This window comes from Apiospora hydei, assembly GCF_038363865.1.
Source record: "Apiospora hydei strain CBS 114990 chromosome Unknown utg000009l_segment0_segment0, whole genome shotgun sequence".
Lineage (NCBI taxonomy): Eukaryota > Fungi > Ascomycota > Sordariomycetes > Amphisphaeriales > Apiosporaceae > Apiospora > Apiospora hydei.
In genome coordinates, this window is record NW_027117368.1 from 4,345,137 (window position 1) to 4,369,686 (window position 24,550).

Consider the following 24,550-nt stretch of genomic DNA (forward strand, 5'->3'; position numbering starts at 1 on the left):
GCCGGCCGACGACGGGAATGCCATCCGTTCACGAATCTTCTCCCGATCTGTCTGAGAGGAATGGCAAAGTGACGTCTCCTCCTGCCGTATGTTGATCGGTGACCCAACTCTTCTCCTCACCCGTCCTTCATCGTGAGTCGCGATCCGTTGATCACATTGTCGCTGTGAAGTCAGGAAGACGTCAGTTTCCACGTGCGACAGCTTTCAGCCATCTCGCAATTCGCATTGCAATATTTTATCGCAACTTCAGCCAGAAGCCTTGGCACGACCCTTATTGTGGGACTTTTTTATTCAACTTTCTCACTCTCGCATCTTCCTTCACCTTCATGAAGGCGCGAAGTCGCGAAACGCCGAACCATCCCCGCTATCGGCCGTGCCCTCGTCGGCTCGAGGCTTGAGGCTCTTGAATTCTGGTGTGACCTTTGACCAAACTATTGTAAACCATGCTGTCCCAGCCGGATCCTGGCCCTCTGATTCGACAGCTAGTCGGTAGTCGACCTAGATCAACATAGTCCCGCAGGGGTGGTCCCTCGCCCCCTTGAGACCTTGAGACCGTAGGCGAGAATGAGAAAACATTTAAAAAAGAGAAGGCCGCCTCCTTCTTGTCCATGGTTTGGCATCGTGTAGTCGTACGCAATCAAGACGCTCTTGTCTCCTTTCTCTTATCCACCGGATATTGATAAGACAATAATATCAAACACCATGGAGCACGTACAGATCCCCGAGCGGGAGCCCGCCGTCGTCGACTCCAGCTCCAGCGCCAGCACCGCTGCCGTCGACGCGGCCGATGCGCCCCAGCGCACCAAGACGAGGGAGTCCAGGAGGAGCGCCGTCGGCCCCGATGTCGACCTCACCCTCCCCTACAGAACTCTCTCGGCCGACGCAAACTTCAACGAATATCTGGAAGAAACCATCACGGGCACTATCGAGGGCCCCCCGAGCCAAATGGACAGACCAACTACCAGCTAGTCACCTTTGTCGAAAACGACCCAGAGAACCCCAAGAACTGGAGCAAGGCATACAAGTGGTATTGTACCATGGTCGTCGCCATCACATGCTTCGTCGTCGCCTTCGCTTCCAGTGTCGTCACCGCAGATATTGTAGGCGTAGCCGATGAGTTCCACGTGAGCGAAGAGGTTGCGCTTCTATCCATTACCCTGTTTGTTGTGGGATTCGGAGTCGGTATGTACTTCTTCTGATTGATCTTCTTGGTGTGGATCAAGGGGCTGACGTTAGCATAGGACCTATGGCCTTCGCGCCACTCTCCGAAATCTACGGCCGACGAATCTTATACGCGAGCACGCTACTATTGGCGGTAGTTTGGATCATCCCTTGCGCCGTCGCCAAGGGCCCCGCGGTACTCCTGGTTTTCCGTGCCCTTGATGGTATTGCCTTCTCCGCCCCCATGACCCTGGTCGGAGGTACGCTTGCAGACTTGTGGCATGCGGAGGAGCGAGGCATTCCCATGGCTGCTTTCTCCGCGGCCCCCTTCATCGGACCCGCCATCGGACCCCTTGTTGGTGGTTACCTGAGCGATGCTGCCGGTTGGAGATGGCTATACTGGATCCAGCTCATCCTGTCTTTCGTGGTCTGGGTTCTGATCACTTTCACCGTGCCCGAGACCTACGCACCCACCATCCTGAAGAAGCGAGCGGCCAAGATGAGGAAGGAGTCCGGCAAGAAGGACTTCGTGACCGAACAGGAGCTTGACCTGCGACCGTTGTCGGAACGTCTGCGAATCTTCTTGGTTCGACCATTCCAGCTCCTCTTTGGCGAACTGATTGTGTTCCTCATCAGCCTGTACATGTCAGTTCTCTACGGATTGCTCTACATGTTCTTCGTCGCCTACCCCATCATCTTCCAGAAGGGCAAGGGCTACTCCGCTGGCACCACGGGGTTGATGTTCATCCCAGTCGCCGTGGGCGTGATCGTGTCTGCCATGTGCTCGCCCTGGGTGAACCAGCACTACCTCAAGGTCATCAAGCCTTATGAAGGCAGGATCCCCCGGCCGAGCTCCGGCTGATCCCCATGATGTGCTCTTGCTGGTTCATCCCCATCGGCCTCATCATCTTCGCCTGGACGTCGTACCCTCACCTGATCTGGGTCGGCCCCGCCCTGGGCGGCTTCCCGTCGGCTTCGGCTTCATCTTCCTTTACAACTCGGCCAACAACTACCTGGTCGACACCTACCAGCACCAGGCCGCGTCGGCGCTCGCAGCCAAGACCTTCATTCGATCCTTCTGGGGTGCCGCCGTCGTGCTTTTCACGGAGCAGATGTACGACCGCCTCGGCTACCAGTGGGCCAGCACGCTGCTGTTCTTCATCAGCTTGGCCTGCTGCGGCATCCCCTTCTTGTTCTGGAAGTACGGCGAAGCCATCCGCCGGAAGAGCAAGTACGCTTACTCGGGTGACGAGGAGAACAACGAGAAGCAGCACCAGCAGGGGCGCAACTCGACGGTCCGCGAGAATGATACCGACGACGATGACCTGAGAAGGGCCAGGAGCTACGTCAGCAACCCTTAAAAACAAAACCAACAAAAATGAACATTGAGTCGAGTGACCGAATGATCGCTCGCTCTCACGCACTCACGCGAAAAGAACGATTATGCCAGCATTGACCTTGCTCTGCGGTCTTTCTCCAATCCATGTACCTATACGTACGAAGAGGAGGGAGAAAAACAGCACAGCGCACTATGTCGACCCTTTTCACAGTCAGGGTTCGCGTAGGCTACCCAGATCGGGCACCGAACGATGGCGCAACACTATGTGATTATTATAATAGCACGTATGCGATCCATGCAATTGGGACTCGGGTCCGAGAAAGCGACAACCGACTTCATGAGAATGTCGCGCACCTTCTTCTGTTCACGATACCCCATAGACATAGATTTAATCTGGATAGATTAGATGCACTTTAATTAATATACTCAAGACAAATTGAACCTACTTCAACATAAATTTTGTGGAAAATTTGCAATGTGCGCGTGCTTTTGGTAGTATATCACTTGAGTGAGCGATGCTATTGCTATACATTGGCCGGGCCGCTGAGACCATTGAAATGATGGACATCATCCTTCGCGATGGATTCTGTCATTCTCAAGCCCACCCGGCTAATCTCCAGAGCCTCTTGGCTGAGTGTCGCTGGGGGCGATGTGTCTTGGACTCTTGGCATATGAGTTGTCCGGTGACGTCATGGCTCTCCAAACCCCCTAGCGACAAAGGGGACATGGGCAATTCCAGGAACACGCCTTGGCAGGATCATGGAATTTCAAGATTCAAGTATTAGCGAAGCGGTCAAGCATACATGGGTAACCTTTCTGGTGTATATATATGTAATGGGCTATGCATATCATCTTGAAACGCGATCCTACGATGCCATTAGTCCAACCCCATCTATAGCCCTATATACCATCGTATGTGGAAACTGCTTTGTCAGTAAGTAGCCACTATGCGACCTTTACACTACTACCCGACCTATATGGTCTGCCTATTCCCTCTATTATGTAACCTTTCCCCTCTTGTTGCCGCTGCAGACAACAATGACGGCAGCAACAAAGCCCAATCCAAGCGCGGGCTGGCGTACCAACAAGGCGCGCACAAGGCGGACAACAATCTTCTCTTCTCGCCCGAGTCCCCCGTCGCGTGGTACTACACCTGGTCGCTCTGGCCCGCGCCCGAGGTCAACGACACCACGAGCGCCGCCGTCGAGTTCCTGCCCCTCTTGCACAGCCCCGACGACGTGGCCAAGGACGACTTCCGCAAGCAGCTCGACGGGCTCCCCGATCCTCGACCCACCTGCTCACCTTCAACGAGCCCGACGGCGACACGGGCTCGGGCGGCAGCGCCGTCGAGCCCGAGGACGCGGCGAAGGCGTACATCGACCGCATCGCGCCCCTCCGCTCGGGCGGCGACGGCGGCCGCACCTGGAACATCAGCCACCCGTCCGTGACGGGCTCGCCCCGCGGTCTCGACTGGCTGCGCCGCTTCAACGAGTCGTGCTGGGACCTCGACCGGGACCAGGGCTGTCCCGCCGACTTCGTCGCGGTGCACTGGTACGGCGAGTACCAAGGCCTGGCCGGCTGGCTGGACACGCTGCGCGACTTTTACAAGAAAACCCCTTCATCATCGTCCGAGTTGAAGTTCTGGATCACCGAGATGGCCCTGCCCCAACAGGACGACGAGGCGACGCTCCGCATGATGAACGAGACGCTGCCCTACCTGGACGGCCTGGACTACGTCGACGGGTACGCGTGGTTCGGCGCGTTCCGGAAGGGGGAGAAGGCCAACGAGTGGACGGGGGACGCGGTCTCGCTGTTCGACGACGAGGGCGGCTTGACGGAGCTGGGGTCCCTGTACCTATCGCCGGGCAGCGGGGGCGACGGCAAGAACGGCGACAGCGGCGGGGGCGGTTTCGAGCCGGGGACGAAGGGGCCGCCTGGGAACGACGGGGATGAGGAAGGGGCTGCGGCAAGCTTGCCCGTGGCGTCGCGATGGGCCGTCGGTCTGGCTGGGGTGCTGGCTGTCGGCTTGGTCGCGTGGTAGGGACGGGACGATGAAGTTTACGAGAAAGGAGGTACGAGTTTTGACGATTAAAGTATTACGAATTACCCATATATGCAGCGATATCTAGATTAGAAGAATATATACCCACTCACTGCCCAGCGTCGTGGATTGGGCACTGCTCAGTGTGATTTTGACTTTCTCGGGACGAGTGATACAAACAGAGGTTGTTACCAGCTCGCGACAAAGAGTGCCATTGAGAAGATAGTATTCTTATCTTCTTTCAAGCCACAGTGGGAAAGCAACCGCAGTGAAAAGACAATGGCTTTGTTGCTCTTGTGGACTACAGTCACCCCTGTAAAGGATATGTTACTGCAACACATCTGCTTGAGGCAGAAATATATAGGATGTACATGGGTTAGACCCATAGTCCTAAGGTCTCAGCCAAAATGCTTATACACACCGATGGGTGACGATACCCGCATCGGAGAGCAAGGTCTTCTGTGACAAGTTCCTACCGAAGAGATCTGTCAATCATCACCAGAGACACTTTTCTTTGTCGAAACCCGGGAACTGCCTTGGCGAAACTCACCAAGTGTGGATGAATATGCACTGGTTATACGTTTGGACAGTTGAATATAGCAATTGGCCCGAGAAACCAAGAGTTTGGACTTTGGTATAAGAGACCGGGCTTTCGGCAGCTCATCACTAGGAAGAGCTGCATTTTTTGCTCGGTTCTTCCCAGCCAAGTCTCGTCGCAGCCTCTCGCTCAGCAACGTTTATTCTAGGGCGGGGGTATCAAGCCTAGCAGGAGCACATGGTACGGTGCATGTTGATGCCCGTCAAAATGGACCCCTACATAGTCGCTGCCAATCAGCTCGGCTCATTGTCACTGGAAGAGGCCTCCTCGCCGATCTCCGCATCGGCATTAAAAGAAAAGAAGAGGAAGTTGGCGAGTGACGACTCTGGCCTCTCTGACCCGAAGAGGCACAAAGTCGACGACAACGCCACCTACTTCTCGCTGGCGGACGCACAGGCGAAGGCAGAGGAGGATGCGGAGGCAGAGAGACTCCTTCCTGGCTACATTGCCGAACTGCAGCAATGGCGCGATGATATGCCGGTCGTCAAGACAAGAAGCCTGCTGCCTTTTGACTGGCATTTTAAGCCACTCGTGGAAGTTCTTCTGAGATGCCCAGCTCTTTTCGACCTCTGGATGGAAGCGGTCGCCGCTGGCGACCAGCTGTTTGAGCGCACGTCAAAATCTGCCTTTGGGTACCTCGTGCCCCTTGATTTCGTGGGCATGCCTGTCCACGCTGTTACGGGAGGAGCACCCCCGGTTCGAAGACTTGATAGACCGCGGCATCTTCGAAGGGCGAGTTATCACTCGCGACGTAAAGGACGACTCTTGGATTCGTTACAGAAGCGAATCACGACAGAAAGTCCAGGGATGGCTCAACAATCTCCCTGCAACCAACGACGACAGCCCGTCCTCCCCAGGACAAGCCGATCCTTGTCTGTTGCATCCGTTGCACCAACTCAAGAGTACGGCGGTGATGGTGTGAACCAGGACGGGGAACAGGTGGGCCTCAACATCATTCCTGATGACTTCCTATCATTGCCGTTGAGCCGTGTGCTCACGCTTATCCCACGACTTCGCGAGGTGCTCGAACGAGCTGGCATAGGAAGTCTCGGATTCTATGGAATAAGAGAGGGCCGGGGCGCCCCTCCAAATCAGTCCGTCTTTGGCCATCCAGAGAATGGGTCAGATCATGGAGAGAAGTCCTAAAGTCCGAGGGGGTTTGATAGACCTCGTGTTGAATTCCATCATCTCGTTTGCCGATGTGACGCTGCATTTCTTGGTTCAGGGTGTCCGGATATGGTGGGCGAATGGTACCTGTTCTCTTGAAGAGGCCAGGGCGTTGGTGAGTGGATATTGGGATCGCTTGATTAACGGCAGGTCCCCAGGATAGAGCGATCCCATGTTTCGTGTTTGCAAGTGCCTACATGTTTTCTCTGCTTAGTTTCCCCTCGTAAGTGTGGTAGACGAGATAGTTGAGTCAATGGATCAATATCGTATTTGGCGAAGCGCAAGACCGCGTTTTTGTGTCTAGTTTCCATTGATCGCGTCGCGAGGGGTCTCGCGCTCGACTGCGAGCGAGTCCAACCGCGATCGCTAACGTGACCGCAACTGCGACACTCGTGCCAGTCGTTATGACAACTGGCGAGACTAGATCGACGGAGAGTATAGACAGGCAGGCAGCGAGACGTGTGTGGTGGGTGTTTTTGGAATCTCCCCAGTTATTTAGTGGGCAGTGTCAATATGCAAACTAGTGGGAGACATTTCCAGGGATCCTCGGATCGAGGGTGTGACTGTGTGATTGGCCGGGAAGGATCGATGCATCCCGCACCCCGCCAACGCTAGGCCGCAAAAGGCAATAAGTAAATAAACGGCATCACACTCACAGGATCCACGTTCACTCTCGCTGGCGACTGCCACGCGGGTGGGTTGTTTACCTTGACTGTCAATGCTCGCGGAGAGGACGCGAGGGCGCTCGAGCTTCAGTGGGGTATATACCACGAGCCGAGAAAGCTATAAGGATCCAGTTGTCGAATCACACATGCATGCACGCGCATGGCCTTATTCAACTAAACCCACTGTCGTTACCTATCCGTACTGTACTTACTTAGGTATACAGCAAAAACACCCCTCCCCCGGCACAACATGGAAGGGAGCTTGGATCTGCCAATCGCCCTGCGGCGAACCCCCGCGGCGAAGTCGTAGTGGGAAGGACAACAACACCACAGTAGCCCCGACTTATGAGAACCACCAGCCTCACTCTGCCAAGACCCCCAGCAGAACCAAGACCAAGAAAGAGTCAGGTTCTCGGACCCAGGGCCAGAGATCTCCAGTCATGACAACGATGACTATACTACCTCTGGCTCAACCGGCCTGACCCCTATGGTCCGCCGTTCTTCTCTCGGTGCCGCCACAACTCCATCTAAGAGGAGACGCTGCTCAACACCCACGAGGGCCCGCAGCCACGAGGACGACGTGGACGAGCTCGCCAACACACCTGCAAGCAACGAGATCCGCTTTGTGTCACTGCGCCAAGTCCTGGACGACCGCGTCAAGAGGCGCATAAGACGCCATGGCCTTTCCGAGGAGATGAATGTGATCCAGTCAGAAAAGAGACAGCGTGTGTCGCAGGACAAGGCAGAACTCGAACGCCTCCGGTCCGAACTGGCCGAGAAGGACGACGAGATAGAGCGGCTGAGAGATGTCACCTTCCTCCAGGACACGAGCCGCATCCACCAACTGGAGCAGCAGGTCCAGGAACTCCCAGGCGAGTTGGGTAACCGTTCGAGCACCCTTGCAGACCAAACCCAGTACGACTGGACAATAGCTGCTCAAGATCCGTTCTCGGACAGCTACATGGGAGACGACGGGGATGGGTTTGGCGACACTACTATGGGAGAGCTATTGTGCAGCACGCCGTCGCGCGCCAGGGCCTCTTCCCATCTCCCCCTTGCACAAGCCCTACCATACCTACGAGCCCCTGCTCCATGAGAGGAAGATCACCAATACCTACCACATCGCATGTCAGTGTTCAGGCATGCTTACCAGACCCAGAGAAAGAAGCTTTGGAAGCCGAGCTAGGCTCTTTGCGTCTCGAGCTCACTAAGCTGACCGACGCTCTCGAGAGCCACGAAACACTCAAATCCCGTATTTCTGGAAAGCTAGCCGTGGCCCAGACTGCGCCAGACTCGGAACTCCAGCCCGATCTAGAAGCCCACCTAGATGGCGTATTACAGAGCCTAGCGGACCGTACCGTGGCGCTACAAGACCTTAACGCCTCCCTCGGCGCGCTGGGCTTCCGCGGCGGCGACGCCGGCGAGATCGTGGCCTCACTAGCGTCGGCCTTCCGGTCCGCGCGGCTCGAGCTCGAGTACCTGACGCCCGGCGAGATCACGCTGCCGCTGTCGTCGCGCGGGGCCGAGGTGCTCGACCTCGTGCTGACGAAGCTGCGCGGCCTCGCCCGCAAGACGCGCGAGCACGAGGACGCCATCGACGAGTACCACGAGCTCGAGCTGTCGCTGCACCAGCAGCTGGGCGCCCGCGTTGGCGCCATGGACAACCTCCGCCGCGACCTGGCCCAGAGCGCCGCCCAGCTCCGCGAAAGGACGCCCGCATCGAGGAGCTCGACGTCAGCGTCGACCGCCTGCGCGGCGCCATCGACGACTACCGGCGCGACGTGGGCGAGCTGGAGGCGCTCGTGCAGCGTATGGAGACCGACGCCGACGAGGCCCGCACCGCGGCCCTGGACGACATGGAGCAGCAGTTCCAGCAGCAAAAGGCGGAGACGGCGGGCCGGCACGGCGCGGCGGTGCGCGAGCTCGAGATCCGCCTCGCCGCCGTCGCGTCCCAGACGGGCGCGCTGCGCACCCAGCTCGCCGACGTCCAGGCGCGCCGGGCCACCGAGACGGCCGAGCTGAACCGCGCCCACGGCCGGGGGCTCGCGCTGCGCGACGCCCGCGTCGCCGAGCTCCGCGGCGAGATCGACGGGATCAACGAGGCCCTCCGCGGCGCGCACGAGACGATCCGGCAGCTGCGCGTCGAGAACGCGACGCTCGCCAGCGGGCTCGAGTCCGAGAAGCGCGCGGCCCGCGAGGCCGTCGAGCGCGTGCTGGCGGAGACGACGCCCAAAGCCCCTCCGGCGGAGCTCGAGGGGGAAGGCTGTCTCGACCCCTGGCGCTGAGCAGCAACAGATTCGGCCTGGGGCTTTCCTCTCGGGCGGGTTGGCGAGGTCGGGACAGGACAGGAAGAGGCGGAGATACGATAGTGGATTGGGACTCTTGGAGGAGGATATGGATACCTAGGGGGTTGGGGTACAAGGGTAACAAAGGGTTAAGGGGCGTTGGGGCCGGATCAGATGTCGTTCGTTCAGGGAACTTTTTCTATGTCATAACCATTGTATGATTTGTACGACTATATGATGTCTAAATACCGCAATTATCTTCATACGAGCCTCCGGAATTCGCGTGAGTGTAGATTATGTAGGTGTGTATTGGTCGTTCATTCGTTATTTTACCCAGAAATGACTATGGGGGTATCTTCATTTGCTTCTTAACCCAGCGCGCTTCAAAACCACAAGTGCATTCCAACCAGCAACGCCTCCTATCGAATGTAGGCAGGGCTAATAACAATAGACGAAATCCTCATTCTCGAGATCCGTCGCATTCTCGAAAGCCTTGTCCCCATCGTTGTTCTCCACCGCAGTACCGTTTACACCATCGCCAGCAGTTGCGGCGGCGGCAGCTTGCCTTCTCTCAGCCTCCTTGGCCGAGTCCAGACTGGTATCGAGAATCACGGCGCTCTTGCCCACGGCCACTCGCATCTTGGCGTGGTTCTTGTTGAGCGCGATCAGGTAGAGCGTCGTCAGCCCGCAGAGGACGATGATGACGATGTAGAGGACCAAGTTGGAGGTCAAGCCGCGGCTGTAGGCAGGGGCTTCCGACGGCTTGTAGAGCTGGGGCCCGACCATGTTGCCGACGGATTGGCCGATGAAGATTACGGCGCTCGTGACCTTGCGCTTCGTGTCACCCGCCGTGTTCTGTGCGGACCAGGAGTAGATCAGGGGGCTATTCGTAACAATCGTCAGCTCTATCTGTATTGTTTTGTGAGTGATCGGGGGGTCTGGAGCTGTGGCTTACTGATGCCGGGATAGACCGATATTAAGTAGTATCCAACCAGAAGCGGCGCCTGCTTGGAAGCTTCGTGGGGTATCACTAGCAGCATCACGCATCCAGCGACAGGGGGATACACAGCAATGCAATGACAGGGCCCTTCTTCTTCAGCTTCTGGGCCAGGTAGGCTCCCCCAGAGTGGCGACCAGTTGCACCGCACCGAAGGGGATATTGAATAGGATGGTCTCAAATTCGCCGAAACCAAAGGTCTTGATGATGAGCGGTCCGAACGTCGAGATGCCGCCCGAGGGGATGGAGATGGCGAAGATCAGGGAGAACCAGAACCAGGTCTTGGGGTCGAGCAGAGCCTCCCGGAGATGGTCCTGGCGCCACTCGCGGGAGATGACGCCCATCTGGTTCGCCCGTAGGCGCTCCAGCGCGATGGCCTTGTCGTGGTCGTTGAGGAACTTGGCCTCGACGGGGGAGTCGGGCATGTAGAAGAACATGACGAAGGAGAAGGCGACGGTGATTACACCGAAGAAGATGAAGATGATCTACAAATAGGTACATATCGGTCAGTGCATGAATATTGTGTCGCGAAAAGGATTCGGTCACTGACCTGATACTCTTTCAACAACGGGGACTTGATGTGGCCAAGGCCATAAGTCAATAGACTCCCGAACTGCACTCTTTTATTAGCTTTTGGTTGAGAAAGAACTTGTCAATATTGCTGGGGGCTTACCATATTGGTAATGCCATTCATGGCGTACCAATAGCTCGTCCGCGTTGTCTGCTCATGCCTCCTCCACCACATCTGCGTGATGGCGATGAAGCTCGGCGCAATGCTGGCCTCGAAGGCGCCAAGGGAGAAGCGTGAGGCCAAGAGCCCGCCAAAGTTGTGCGCGGCCGCCATGCAGGATAGCGTGATGCCCCAGCCCAGGACCATGCCGCTCGTGAACTTGGCGATGGGCAGGCGGACGAGCAGCCAGGCCAGGGGGAACTGCATGACTAGCTGCGCCAGGTAGACGATGCTCCCAAGCCAGGAGTACTGGTCGTTGACGAGGCCCGTGTCCTCGATCAGGCCGAAGACGGAGGCGTAGGCGAGCGTGGCCTTGTCGAGCGCTTGGAGGAAGTAGACGGTCAGCATGATGGGCAGGATGACCTTGTCGATGCGCCAGAGCACGCGCTTGTTGTCCGCGGGGGTGACCTCGATGCGGCCCTCGGGCACCTTGTTCAGGAACTCGGCGGCGGCGTCGCGGCGGTGGTGCGTGGCGATGTTCTCGACCACGTCGACCACGGCCTTATCGGCCTGAGCTTCGGCCTCGTTGCCCATGATGGCGCTGTCTATATATACCTAGGTATAGTCGATACCGTTGTCGTGCGGATTACATATACAATCTAGTGAGTGGAAAGAGGCTGATAATGGTTGTTCTGAGATGAGGAAGGGAAGAGAATTAGGATTGCTGCGGCGTTGCAAGAAGAGGAGGGCCCGAGGGTGGTTTTAAACACGGCGGTCAACTACGACGGTGTGACACCACTCGGATAACGATCTTACTGGTGGCCTGGCCTGTCTGTGGTAGATGCAAGATGGGGGTGGTGAGTCCAGGGCCCTTGACCTCACGTCGTAGTTACCACACCAAAAGCCACTTGCATGGAGGCTCGCTTCTCGCTAGCCTCCTTCCCCACGGGGGTTGACCCGAGGCCTGGCAGAATGGAGTAGCATATGGAGTCATGCTTAGGCCACGGAACGAATTGGGGACATTTGAGAATCTGGGGTCCGGGGAGAGAGCCCCCAGTCTGCCAATGACGCTTGCCTGGACCGTGTCTTACTTGCCACTACACCAGGATCAATCTAGGGGGAGGATGTGGGGTAACACGCCGAAGAAGTTCTGTTCATAGGGGGAGATGGGGCATGATAGATATCAGCTGACGAGCGTCCAAACAACTTTCATTGGCTTCACTTATAGGAAAGAGCCGATGATATTATCATCGCACCGCACACGATTGCATATTCCTGTATCACCGCACCTAGTGACCGGATTGCTTCAATTCTTCCGAGCGCGTTCTTTTTTATGACTGGCGCATCCTAGACTTGCACTAGTTGAGATATTTACTGCTACACCAGTTAATACAATGACCCTCGATGGCAGTGAAGACTCAAGCTATAATCTCCGGTGATGTGGCTGCCGTCCCGGCTTGTTAGCGCTTCCAAGCTTCTTGGTCGGGCTTATCATGGTCAGTGTCTATGCCCTGTAAGCATACCAAGCGAGGTACAGGAACCTCTTCCAATCGGCCGCCCATGTTTTTGTTTCGGTATGATAGAGCGCGCTCTGTTCTAGGGTACCAGCTGGCTATCGAGTTGCGACTAACTTTCTGTGACGAGGGCATCTATTTGCTACCGAGGTCCTGCGACGTACTGTTTGCCAATGTTCAGCGTCCAAGAATAGATACGCATACCTTAAGTACATCTTACTTTCTGAGATATTAAGTATCAAAAGTGTATGGCGCACCGTAGTCAGTAGTGTAGCTCAAGCGACTGTTTTTAAAAGCCGGACATGAGAAAACGTGCTCGGTGTAGTAACCTGATCTGGCCATACGCCCCCTGATATATCGTTAAGAGAGACGTCCATGCTACAAAGGCATGTATCACGATCAGCATGTTTTCGCAGAAATCACCGAAAATCTACCGAGAAGAGAGTGACGTCGAACGACGCCCCCAAGCACCAAGCCCGTGTTCTGCGTGGGGTTTCGTCTGTTCAATCGATCGGACGACTGTGAGCCCCCAAACGGCAGGCTGAATGTGCCGACGTTTCTGCCGGTTGCCCTGACTCCCTGACTCCCTGACTCCTCAAGCCCCTGGCCGCTCGCTAAGGAACCCAGCTGAGCTGGTGGCATGGATCCTTCGGACGGGGACCGATGGGATGCGACCCCAGAGCGGCACTCGCCCGACATCAATCAACTTGCTGCTTTAGGCGCATTGCTACTTTAGTGGCAGACACCTCTTTGTCTGAGAGCCTTGGCCCTCGTGAGCGTTTTACTTGGTCTCGAGTAAGCACCTAGCCAGGGCTGGCTTGCGGGCTGGCAGGCAACAACAGGCTAGGTCAGGTGAAGCCATCCGAAGTTGGAGGTCCACCTTTCGGGATCCCTTCTAGACTCCCCGCATTCCACTAACTGCCTAACCCCGCACAGCTAATCTTGCTTCTTGCTTCTTGCTTCTTGCTTCTTGCTGCGTTGCAGGTGGGCTTCTGTCACTTGCAACTAAAACGTTCCCCATTTTCCAAGGTTCCCCAGATGGAACACCATGTCCTTTCGATCCTACAGTCTGCATGTTCCTTTAGAGTGGAACGGAAAAACCCACTGATCAACCACAGCTCGTTTCTGTTTGCACCTTACTCGACCTTTCTCGGCAGGTATCTGGTTTCTGTGGCCCGACTCTGTTGCGGCTTACCTACGCTTGGGAACGCGCTCCAGTAAAAAGGCCAACCGGGCCGGACCCTTAGCCCGATTACGTTCGGTCATCAAGAACACACCCCAGCCAGCCCAGCCCGCGCCGACAAACGTGTCAGCTGCCATAGTGGAACCAGCATCGCGCTGTCACGAACCCAGGGAGGCTAGGTAGGGGCTAGAGTTGCAGAGCCAGGTCAAGCTACTTCCAATGCAGCTTACCGAAATCGGCAGACAGGAAGTATCAATGATCTCGGTACACAATCAGCCCGAAACTGGACAGTGACCTGCTACCTGCATGGCAGTGGGACAATGCATTGTACCTAACCATTGACTGGTCGTGCCTGGTCAATCAGACATTGTGGCTCGCTGAGTGCTCTCTCCAAGGGAGAACACTGGTGCTGCTGCATTGGTCGAGTCATGCAAACCATTGGCTACTGTCCATTGGCATGGCTCCCAACCTTACTTGGCAGTCCCCGGTCCAATGTGGTCGACAGCCATTGAGCGGCTCTGTCCAGCCACCGACCATGCTGCAAGTTCTGGCAAAAGCGGTTATCAGTTTCGACATCTCGACGTGTCTTTCGTGGCTCCTTGGTCCTCTTGTCTCCTCTTACCCACATGTTCTGACTTCATGCCCCTCTGCATCGTTGGGCGGGGACCTGTTTCCAGCACATCATGCGAGCTGGTTACGATATGCTTCCGTTTGAGCTTCGTGGGGCCTCTCCTTGGTCACCATCCGCCGCCATCCCGCGGGATGTGCCTCCGTCAACGCTCCGGTGTCCCCACAATTGTGATATCTGGGCCGCCAGCTTGCGTAGTGAGCGCTCCGATGAGCGAGCCCCTCACATCTCGTATTCTACTTCTCATTTAAGTCTTACTCAATAGCTTGCCCGCTGGTATTTGGGTCCTGGATCTAACGCGACTAACAAGAACCCCGGTGCCTTTGCCTCCCCCTGTAGCTGAAGTTCCCGAACTTCTTCCTTCCCACGGTCGTGTCCATAAGATACTTAAAGTCACTTCGGCTACAAAATCGTTGACATCCCCCTAACGTGGTCCGAATATTTTGTGTTTGCTCCTCAAATAGCCCCAGAATTCGCCGGATCCTTTGCATTGAACTAATTGAACTGTTTTCTCGGCCTCACACACGAATCTGGCACCATGTTGCATCAGTATGAACGTGTCCCTCACCACTACGAGCTCAATGAGACTTCGGATACTACGAGAGACTCGAAGTCAGCGCCAGCCATCTCACTTCGATCCACTGACGGAAGCACAACGGATCCATGTACTTTCCAATTCGAAGCGATCCGCCCCAATGTCTTCCGAACCACCTTCACGACCCCAAAGCATCCTGTCCCCCTTTCCCCAGTGTCAGACGTGTAACTCCAGACTTTGGTGTCTCAGCTCCCGAGGTCACCACTGACCTAGATCGTTGCAGTCGAGAAATCAGATGTGGCAAGACTAAGGCGGTAGTAGACTGGTCTGACTCACCAGTCGTCTCACTCTTCTTGGACGGTGTCCAAAAAACCCGTCCACAGGGATCTCCACTTCCGCTCATATGCAGTGGACGCGACGGGAATCGCTCACTACTCCGTGTACAAGAAAGATACACTGCACGTTGGGCTCGGTGAGAAGGCCGCTCCCATGGACTTGAGCGGGCGTGGCTTCATTGTTTCGGCATCGGACACATTCGGGTACGATGCTTATCGTACAGACCCGCTGTATAAACACATCCCGCTTCTGATCAATGTCACTCCATCCGGGTGCATTGGCATGTTCTCGACGTCTCATGCCAGAGGGACCTGGTCTGTTGGCTCCGAGATCGATGGCATGTGGGGCCATTTCAAGGTTTACAGGCAAGCACATGGAGGACTTGAAGAATATCTCATTGTAGGAAGCACTGTGGCCGAAGTCGTCCGCTCCTATGCGGAGCTAGCCGGGTTTCCTTTGTTGATGCCGAGGTACATGATGGGCTACGTTGGAGGAGGCATGAAGTACAGCATGGAAGACACCCCTCGGGCTTGTGATGCTATCATGGGTTTCATCAAGAACTGCGAGAAATACGACATGCCGTGTTCTGCATTCCAGATGAGCTCGGGCTACACTGTGGCAGAAACCGAGCCTAAAACAAGAAACGTCTTCACCTGGAACCGCCACAGATTTCCCGATCCCAGAGCTTTCACCAAGGAATGCCACGAGCATGGGGTACGGTTGTTAGCGAACGTCAAGCCTTACGTCTTGGCAAATCACCCGGGCTATCCCGAATTATCAAAAGCTGGTGGCTTTTTCAAGGACCCCGTCACAAACAAAACAGCAGTTGCTAGGCTGTGGAGTGCCGGCGGTGGCGAGAGCGGAGAGGGGCAGCCACATCGACTTCACATCCAAGGCTGGCTATGAGTGGTGGTATAACGGGGTCAAAGCACTCAAGGACGTGGGTATTGACGCGATGTGGAACGACAACAACGAGTACAACATCCCCAGTGATGACTGGCAGTGTGCTTTAGAGACCATTAACGTGCCGCAAGGAGAGACCCGTCACGACATCGGCCTTTGGGGTCGCGCTCTCCACACGGAGTTGATGGGCAAAAGTTCGCATGATGCCACTCTCGAAGCCGAGCCTGACGTGCGCCCCTTCGTATTGACACGAAGTGCAACTGCCGGTACCATGAAATACTGTGCTAGCTCTTGGAGTGGCGACAATGTCACTAGCTGGGAGGGCATGAAGGGAGCGAATGCTCTGGCGCTCAATGCCGGGTTCTCTCTTTTACAAGTACGTAACATTCAACGGCGTGCCCTATGCGGTGCTTCATATACTAACCGGGTATTAGTGCTACGGTCATGACATTGGAGGGTTCGAAGGACCCCAGCCAACCCCTGAGCATCTTGTGCGTTGGATCCAGCTTGGCATTCACTCTCCTCGCTTTACCATCAACTGCTATAAGACCAACCCCTCCGACAACCTGATTGGTGAAGTCATCGAGCCTTGGCAATATCCTTCTGTTGCCCCGATCATTCGAGCCGCGATAAAACGGCGCTATGAGCTTGTGCCCTACACTTACTCGCAGATGCTGAGGTCTCATCAGGACGCAACTCCCCACAGCGATGGACTGGCTGGGGCTACGAGTCAGACCCTACCGTGTGGTCTAACGAATTGCTCAAGGGTGACTCTCAGTACTGGTTCGGAGATGCCATGCTTGTGGCTGGTGTCTATGAGCCCGGCGTCAGCTCTGCCAGGGTCTACTTGCCTCGTAAGAACGACGACGACCCGGGTTTCCTGAACCTTTCCGCGCCCTACCAGCACTTTGAGTCCGGGAAGTGGCACGAGATCGATTCCACATGGTATACGTCCATTCCCGTGCTCGCCCGCGTCGGCTCGGCCATTCCTGTGGGCAAGCCGATACCGACCACCTGCCTCGCTGGAGACGACCCGGAGTTCCCGAACATCGCCAAGGACGACTGGCGCGGCGTCGAGATCTTCCCGCCACCGGTTGTTCATGATGCGAATATACCGAGTGATGCCACCGCTTCGTCTAACGGTGCGTCTAACGGTAATGGCACGTATGCGAATACTCAGTCCTTCACCAACCAGTGGTTCGAGGACGACGGCACCAGCCGCGTGGAGAAGAGTGACCTTTGCACTTTCGAGATCAATTACAGCACCTCTTCGTCTGACGAGATCCAGGTGGGCGTGAACATGAAGAAGCAGGGCGAGTTCGAGCCGCTGTGGGTTAAGAACGGCATCACCGTCGTGCTCCCGGTCGGAGAGGAGCGCACCGTTACAGTGGGTGACGCTGCGGCCGGAGAGGTCTCGGAAGCTGGGCGCGACAGCAAGGGAAGGAAACTGTGGAAGCTGAAGATATAATTCGAATATTTTGATATCTTCATGGACCTATTTGTACTTAAACCTCCTCTCCGATTATATGAGCTCGTTCGTCTTCAGCCGGTCTTGAAACTAAACCCTTATACCTGAACTACATAGCTTGGCATGCCCATATTATAACTTAGTCCAGGGAAAGTGATTATGTCTTCGAAATCTTCGACTGACTTCGACGTAGAGTCATCTGCTGATTCTCTACCGATAGAGTTCATCGCTGCTGATTGGACACATGGAGCGGGACCCTAACCGGAAAGAATCAGTGTTCTTCTAGTAGGAGACACTATATCAGGGAACCGCAGGCACTTATGAGTCATGGCGTGGGTCGGCGCTATTCTATAGGGCCAGAGTGTCGAATTAGCTGGCCAGGTTTCGGGATTTGTTGATAAACCCCGAGTCAACGGGACCGGCCGCCGCTGTGGCCTTGAAACCCGGCAACTAGATACCCGGGTTCCTGCAACTCAGCGTAGACCCTGAATCCTTATTTTATTCCCTCTATCTTTCGGTTCTACTTTCTAATACATACTCCAGACCTATTAGTGAGCTTGAAGACCCGTTTTACGAGCTGCTTTGGACAAAGAAAGCCTTGAGATGACCGTATCAGCCCGCACAGAAGACTATATCGTGACCGACCGCGGAGGCATCGTCGAGAACCGCCATGCAGTCCACGCCGCCGTCGTTGATTCGTCCGGCAAGCTCCTTTACTATGTCGGCAATCCCGCACGCATGACCTTAGCGCGCTCGACCGCCAAGCCAGCCCAAGCCCTGGCGATCCTCGAGACGGGGGCCGCCGAGCGGTTCAAGTTCGACGAAGCCGACGTGGCGCTCCTCTGCGCCTCGCACAGCAGCGAGGACCGCCACATCGCCCGCTCGCGCAGCATGCTCGCGCGCGTCCCGGGGCTCCAGGAGTCGGACCTGCGGTGCGGCGGGCACCCGGCCATCTCCGAGGAAGTGAATCGCGCCTGGATCCGGTCCGGCTTTACGCCCACGGGTATTTGTAATAACTGCTCCGCCAAACACGTGGGCATGCTGGCCGGCGCGGCTGTGCTGGGTGCGCCCTTCGTCGGCTACGAGAGGCCCGACCACCCCGTGCAGGTCCGGGTCAAGCGGGTCACGGAGGACTTGGCGGGACTGGGGCCGGGTGGTGGTGACCATATCGCGTGGGGCGTCGACGGCTGTAACCTTCCGGCACCGGCGATGCCGCTGAAGGACCTTGCGCGCACGTTTGCTGGCTTTGCTCAGGCGGCTGACGATGCGGCAACAGATGACGAAGGAAAAGCCGCTCCGGTCGGTAGTGGCAGTGGCGGCGCCGAGGTCCCCATCAAAGAGGAGAGGACTCGCAGGATGGCTCGTATCTTCCACGCGATGTCGGACCACCCCGAAATGGTTGGCGGCGAAGGCCGCTTCTGCACCTTGTTCATGCAGGCGTACGGCGGGGGCTTGATCGGGAAGCTGGGCGCTGACGGGTGCTACGGGGTTGGCATCCGCGCTTCGCAACAGGCGCGGCGTATCAGCGGCGGTGGCGGCTCAGAAGGGCAGGCCTTGGGACTCGCGGTGAAGATCGAGGACGGGAGCATCGACATACTCTATGTGGCAATCATGGAGGTACTGGAGCAGCTGGGGATCGGCGACCCTGACATATGGGGGAAGTTGTCACATTTTCAACATTTGGAGCGGAAGAACACGATGAATGTCGTGACGGGACAGGTCACGCCGGTCTTTGAGGTTCATCCGGTGGATGCAGCGATATAGCCTGCTATGATCCCGCCCCTAATTGGTGAACTTTGATCTGAAGACCGGCAAAGACCCGAAGGAACGTTTGCAACTCGATTGGATTATAGTTGAAATTCCTGTTCGTATGCGTTTGTACTAATGCCCGGATACTTCTCCGTGTATCAATCATCTGGCACCGTTCCCCTTATGTTCCCCTAGTGGTCCAATACACGAGTAAATACAGTTGAAACACCATACATCTTGATCTTACACCAATAATGGACCGTAACAGAAGCTCTCTCGAACCTGAGCTGGTAGGTAGCCATTGGGCCTCAACATCAATCAGTCATCATAGCCGTGATCCCCATTGCGTGGACGCATTGCACCCCAACCTTGCCATCGACCAGGATCGCCTCGAGGACCTTCATCTCCTCTTGGCCCCTGATCACCCTGAGGTCCCCTTGGACCTCGGTCGCCCCTAAATACATGTTAGGCTAGACACTTTTGCCTTTTGCGAAGGGAATGTGGGCATGAAGTTACGTACCTAGGTCCGGGATAGCCCCTTTCTCCGCGACCATAGGGACCTCTTTCACCAGGGAGACCAGGTAAGCCAATCGGACCAGTCGGTCCAGTCGGTCCAGTCGGTCCAGTCGGACCCGGCGGTCCATCTGCCCCTTCAATACCTTCAGGACCTTCGGGTCCCGGCGGACCAGGTGGTCCGGGTGGCCCAAACGGTCCGGGTGTCCCTTGTGGACCCGGTGCACCGTTACGTCTTCACACAGATTGGTTAACGATGGCACACATAGAGAGAGAGCGAGGCAGTCATATTGCTTACCCAGGCGTCCCTGGTCGACCATCAGCCCCAGGGCGACCGTCGCGACCTTCTCTTCCATCTCTGCCATCTCTTCCTGGTGGTCCAGTAGGTCTATAAGGGCACATCAGCTTCTTTGTCAGGCACCACAAAAGCGCCTTGCTGTATGACAATCCACTCACCCTGGTCGGCCCGCTTGCCCGTCTGCACCAGGAGGGCCAGGGTGTGCTTGCGGTCCCGATGGGCCGGCCTGTCCTTGCGGTCCCGATGGACCAGCTTGCCCTGCGAGTAGTGAGCCGGCGTGTTCCTCACTTTAATAGGGTACTCCTCGGGAAACTTACCAGGGGCGCCAGCGGGACCAGATGGGCCAGGTTCGCCTTGTGCTAAAATGTGTCGACATAGGTATATTATACATGGCAGTTATGACAGCGAGGACAAGGTATGACTTACCACCTGAAGGCCCTTGCATCCCTACTTCACCTTGAAGTCCCTGGGGACCTGCGACCCCTTGGGGGCCTTGAATTCCTTGGGGCCCTTGGATTGCTGCCCCCTGCCGCAGATCGATTCAGTTCACTGAAACCGAAAGAGAAGCATTGAGGGAATGATAGCTTACAGGCGGTCCTTGCAGCCCTTGTGGCCCTTGCAAGCCACGGGGTCCGCGACGCCCATGGTATTTGTGGCGTGGAGGATCCGAAGATGTACTCGATCCCGTGGAGCGGAACCTACTGTGGCAGAGAAAACAAAGGATGAGTGAAAGGCACGAGAGACCCAGGACCAAGCCCAGTATTACGACGCCCGTTGTTGAGATGCCGCCTGATCCCCGGCGGGGGCAGGTTCAGCACTGGTTGATGTCTCGGCTAGTGGAGTGACAGTGGCGGAGCCCGGCCCATCGTTCCCAAGTGATATGATGGTCGTGCTGGTCAAGGTCGGTCTGGTGATGACCAGGGTGACCACACTAGGCTGCCGAATAGCTAAAGTTGATGTAATTAGCCTCGAAGGCTGTGGCCATGTCGTTCCAACTTCACGGGCCAGGATAGCCATTTTTAGAGAATCATACACGTATTAAAGAGTGACTATGCCTTTTGGATAACATCTTCTGCTTCACTTCAGTGATGACTTACATATTTGAAAAGTAAAAGAAAAAGTCGACATCCCCGAAGCCCAAATCAACACCCATGCGCCCACTCAACCATCCAAGAACCCAAAAACTCCAAGAAATTTCGAAGACTTTACATATTATGCGGGAGGCCCACGACCGGGGCAAGGCTTCATCGAGGCGTAACTGATTGCTTGGATTCGAGGCTCGAATGCGCTGTCCCGGTGTGACTTCCCATGATTGTCGGTCTCCAATTGGACTGACATGCAGCATGCCATACATGACAATAAGGCAAAACACCCGAAACGGCTCTGATTTCCCGCATGACAGCTACATATCTTGACACATCACGCAATCTTCAGCAAATCACGCCGCTACCCGATTCTCTGCGTTGCTGTCGCCATGGCTACTCGAGTGTAACACCAGCATGGGAGAGCACTCTAATTGACGGCCACAGCAAGGCTCTCCTAGTAGGGCATGCATCGTTCTACACACATTCACAGCGATGCGCGTTTAGGCAGAGTCAGGCGAAGCCATGAGAATGACTTGCATGTCATACACATGTCATTGATTTAGAGAAGTCAATAATAGCTGCTCAGATATAGGGGGTTCGGATCAAAACCCGACGCTGGCTTAACTGTACCTACCCTAATGTTGTCAATACTAGGTAGGGATTGGATAATCTCTAGCCCCTTCAGTACAATGGAGCACAACAATAGACTCGGGCCCCAGAGCGAGCTCAGATCTGGCACGGGTATCTGCACACACCCGTCTCAGCGCGGCAAGTGTAGCCGTGCCACAGGGGCCCAGCCCGGATACCGCTTCTCTTCATTTCCTCCACGGCCGAATGCGATTCCCGGTCGGTCACGACGACGCTCGCGTCTGCGCCATGGCTCAGAATGGGCCAGGCCAGCGTGGACAGGGTGCCGCAGTTCATGCCGTTCATGATGGTGTCGGCGGTCGGCACGTCGGTAGGCTCCCCGCCTCGAGCGACGCTTTCAGAGATGCCGCCGTGGTGGCCCTCCACCGCCATCACCATCGCGCTCCCGTGCTGTCTCTGGCGTTCGGCCCCCTTGTAGTGCTGTACCACCGCCTGAGCTATGGAGCCCGCACCGCATGGCACGATGGCGTGCGTCGCCGGCTTGCCACCCGTGAGCTCCGGGACCTGTTTCTCGGACTCGGCAAGCATGCTGCTATAGCCTTCCACGAAGTACTACAACTTAATATCAGTGGTCTTATTCCGCTAAGATGGTGTGCGAGTTGACCGCTATGGAGAAAAGGGGAGGGGGAAAGCCCTCACATCCCATCATGATGATCGCTACTATTCATACCTTGGGCACCACCTCATATCCTTCGAGGCCGACATCGAGCACCAACACGCTCCCTTCCCTCTCCTCGGCCTCCTTGCGGATGACGGGGATGGTATCTTCGTAGCTGCCCTTGACGACGAGGACCTCGGCGCCCTCGCTGCGGATCTTCTGCCGCGTGGCCTCGCTCATGTACTCAGGTACGAAGACGCGGACGGGCAGGCCGAGGTACTTGGCCATGCGCGCGACGGCGCGGCCGCAGTTGCCCTCGGTGCTCGTGACGATGCGGAGGCCGCGGGCACGCGCGGCGGACCCGAGGTCGTCGACGGACATAATCGGCGTGGCAGCGGCGGCGGCGGCTGTCATCCCGTTCCGCTCGTCAGGATCAACATGGTCAAGGGCTGCCAGCACGGCGCGGTAGACGGCCCAAGACGCGCCGAGGATCTTGAAGGCGGGCAAGCCGAAGCGGTCCGACTCGTCTTTCACCAGCACGTGCGACAGCCCCAGCGATGCGGCGAGGGAGGGCAGCGTGTGCAGGGTTGTCTCGTTGTATGAGGGGAGGGCCTGGTGAAAGGCGAGGACGGTGGACTCGGCGGTGGCTCCTTCAGCGCCGTTGGGTGCACTGTAAGTGTAGTCCCGGGCTTCGGGGTTAAAATGGATGAAGGAGGCCATGATGCTGCTGGAGAACGACAAGACCAAGTCGGCACAATCAGTTGCATGCGCCGCTTCTCATGCTAGATCTCTTCAAACTTGGCCTGATTGCGATAAATCGAAATAATGACGTATATGGGACCAGAAAGCATTCGATAGATGAATGGATTATGTAGCTATATAGGCAACTGTTCACTATTCAATTGCGGCTGCTGTATGTCACGACGGGGAGGCGTTGCGCTAGGTAGACATGATGAATACGCAAGCATGCGCAGGCCTCGAATGCCGATCCCCTCCTCAGCTCCGGAATTCGGGCCCCGCTTGCAGAACCGAAGACGGCCGAAAGTAGCCTCCACTCTGCCTGGTCGCTCGGGCCGGCTTTTCCTCAGACTTGCCATCCAACCCATTGGTTTCACAGGAACAGCAACGGACAATATCAGAGGGGATGGCCCGCGCAGGAATGGAACGGGCGCCCGAGTAGCGTGTTGATATGGTCATTTCTTGCGTCTATTGCTTTTGTACAGCTCTGTATACGATCGAGCACCGGCTGCACGATCGTTCATTGGTTATACACATAATAGATGATACACGGAGTTAGCTCCAAGGTTGTCCAGGGCGCGCGATACGAGTTGGGCCTTTGGCACTGGAGCGACGGCTAACTCGCTGTCGGGCTCTGCAACTCTCTCGGCGTGCAGTGGGATGTCGACCACCTTCGTCTCAGCCTGTCGTTGGCTTCTTTCCGGCCGTTTAGAAGCCCAGGCTCTGAAGAAACGCTACAACTTGGTCGCGTTTGTGGCCCTAGTACTTGTTAGATACGAATCTGGTAAACATGATCGCTTGTGTCATGACCCGACTCCTGAGACCATGATGCTCGTATAATCCCACCACAAGTGTCCCAGGGCGTTCATTGCCAGGTGCCAAAGAGCAAGTCGCACGCTTACCTTTATTAATATGTGGCCCGTCACAGAACCAACTTTCACCTCTCTACCTGGCACATCCAGAGCCTGCGCTATATCTTGTTTCAGTGCCTGAAGATTCCCCTCGCCCTTCTTCAATATCGTGGTGTAGCGGGTTCCCTGAGTCTGGCGATGGTAGACTGCCAGGCTGTTCAGGTGGGTTCGTCCAACGAAATACGGCAAGTTCGGTACAGGTTGCGCCGGCTGCGTGGCGGCTGCGCTGTTCAGCTCGGAAGAGGTGGCTATGGGGGCCTGTGAAGGAGTCTCGATGGTGTCGGTCGTCAGGAAACGAGCGCAAATGGGAATGGCATTGCGCGCGGCGAATGGTAGCCGGACGGTTGTCGCCGCCCGCAGCGGAGTGAGGCATCTCCAGGACATGGTGATGGCGGAGAGGGTGGTTGTGTGATCGTGCCAGATCTCTGAGTCCGGGCCGTACAAATTCAATCTTCAATCTTGCACCAAGCAGCCTGAACTTTTCCGCGTACTTAGTAGCAGCCTTTCCATTCATTCAATT

The 24,550-nt window shown here is 56.3% G+C and overlaps 10 protein-coding genes across 10 annotated transcripts; 6 read left to right on the plus strand and 4 right to left on the minus strand.

Moving 5' to 3' along the window:
• Positions 1 to 702: 702 nt before the first annotated feature.
• PG997_013155 (uncharacterized protein) lies at positions 703 to 2,522 on the plus strand (the record flags this gene model as incomplete). The annotated part of the gene is made up of 5 exons (XM_066817469.1): positions 703 to 931; positions 970 to 1,182; positions 1,242 to 1,975; positions 1,999 to 2,103; positions 2,193 to 2,522. 5 exons carry the CDS (start codon positions 703 to 705, stop codon positions 2,520 to 2,522), a joined length of 1,611 nt encoding a protein of 536 aa, XP_066663161.1.
• A 781-nt stretch (positions 2,523 to 3,303) lies between these two features.
• PG997_013156 (uncharacterized protein) lies at positions 3,304 to 4,541 on the plus strand (the record flags this gene model as incomplete). Its single annotated transcript, XM_066817470.1, has 3 exons — positions 3,304 to 3,307; positions 3,533 to 3,738; positions 3,813 to 4,541. 3 exons carry the CDS (start codon positions 3,304 to 3,306, stop codon positions 4,539 to 4,541), a joined length of 939 nt encoding a protein of 312 aa, XP_066663162.1.
• An 805-nt stretch (positions 4,542 to 5,346) lies between these two features.
• On the plus strand, positions 5,347 to 6,285 carry PG997_013157 (uncharacterized protein; the record flags this gene model as incomplete). The annotated part of the gene is made up of 1 exon (XM_066817471.1): positions 5,347 to 6,285. The coding sequence occupies one exon, from the start codon at positions 5,347 to 5,349 to the stop codon at positions 6,283 to 6,285; it is 939 nt and encodes a 312-aa protein (XP_066663163.1).
• A 1,173-nt stretch (positions 6,286 to 7,458) lies between these two features.
• Positions 7,459 to 9,256, plus strand: PG997_013158 (uncharacterized protein; the record flags this gene model as incomplete). Its single annotated transcript, XM_066817472.1, has 3 exons — positions 7,459 to 7,982; positions 8,105 to 8,618; positions 8,660 to 9,256. The coding sequence occupies 3 exons, from the start codon at positions 7,459 to 7,461 to the stop codon at positions 9,254 to 9,256; spliced, it is 1,635 nt and encodes a 544-aa protein (XP_066663164.1).
• Positions 9,257 to 9,694: 438 nt separating this feature from the next.
• On the minus strand, positions 9,695 to 11,517 carry PG997_013159 (uncharacterized protein; the record flags this gene model as incomplete). Its single annotated transcript, XM_066817473.1, has 5 exons — positions 9,695 to 10,161; positions 10,212 to 10,271; positions 10,405 to 10,738; positions 10,804 to 10,866; positions 10,927 to 11,517. The coding sequence occupies 5 exons, from the start codon at positions 11,515 to 11,517 to the stop codon at positions 9,695 to 9,697; spliced, it is 1,515 nt and encodes a 504-aa protein (XP_066663165.1).
• A 3,269-nt stretch (positions 11,518 to 14,786) lies between these two features.
• On the plus strand, positions 14,787 to 17,490 carry PG997_013160 (Neutral alpha-glucosidase C; the record flags this gene model as incomplete). The annotated part of the gene is made up of 5 exons (XM_066817474.1): positions 14,787 to 15,007; positions 15,167 to 15,833; positions 16,015 to 16,398; positions 16,457 to 16,595; positions 16,694 to 17,490. 5 exons carry the CDS (start codon positions 14,787 to 14,789, stop codon positions 17,488 to 17,490), a joined length of 2,208 nt encoding a protein of 735 aa, XP_066663166.1.
• A 603-nt stretch (positions 17,491 to 18,093) lies between these two features.
• On the plus strand, positions 18,094 to 19,254 carry PG997_013161 (uncharacterized protein; the record flags this gene model as incomplete). The annotated part of the gene is made up of 1 exon (XM_066817475.1): positions 18,094 to 19,254. One exon carries the CDS (start codon positions 18,094 to 18,096, stop codon positions 19,252 to 19,254), a length of 1,161 nt encoding a protein of 386 aa, XP_066663167.1.
• Positions 19,255 to 19,557: 303 nt separating this feature from the next.
• Positions 19,558 to 20,695, minus strand: PG997_013162 (uncharacterized protein; the record flags this gene model as incomplete). The annotated part of the gene is made up of 7 exons (XM_066817476.1): positions 19,558 to 19,693; positions 19,760 to 19,961; positions 20,018 to 20,140; positions 20,209 to 20,308; positions 20,368 to 20,409; positions 20,507 to 20,576; positions 20,640 to 20,695. 7 exons carry the CDS (start codon positions 20,693 to 20,695, stop codon positions 19,558 to 19,560), a joined length of 729 nt encoding a protein of 242 aa, XP_066663168.1.
• Positions 20,696 to 21,861: 1,166 nt separating this feature from the next.
• PG997_013163 (tryptophan synthase beta subunit-like PLP-dependent enzyme) lies at positions 21,862 to 23,101 on the minus strand (the record flags this gene model as incomplete). The annotated part of the gene is made up of 2 exons (XM_066817477.1): positions 21,862 to 22,335; positions 22,454 to 23,101. The coding sequence occupies 2 exons, from the start codon at positions 23,099 to 23,101 to the stop codon at positions 21,862 to 21,864; spliced, it is 1,122 nt and encodes a 373-aa protein (XP_066663169.1).
• Positions 23,102 to 23,827: 726 nt separating this feature from the next.
• Positions 23,828 to 24,414, minus strand: PG997_013164 (mitochondrial 54S ribosomal protein mL49; the record flags this gene model as incomplete). Its single annotated transcript, XM_066817478.1, has 2 exons — positions 23,828 to 23,878; positions 24,022 to 24,414. 2 exons carry the CDS (start codon positions 24,412 to 24,414, stop codon positions 23,828 to 23,830), a joined length of 444 nt encoding a protein of 147 aa, XP_066663170.1.
• Between the last annotated feature and the right edge of the window lie 136 nt (positions 24,415 to 24,550).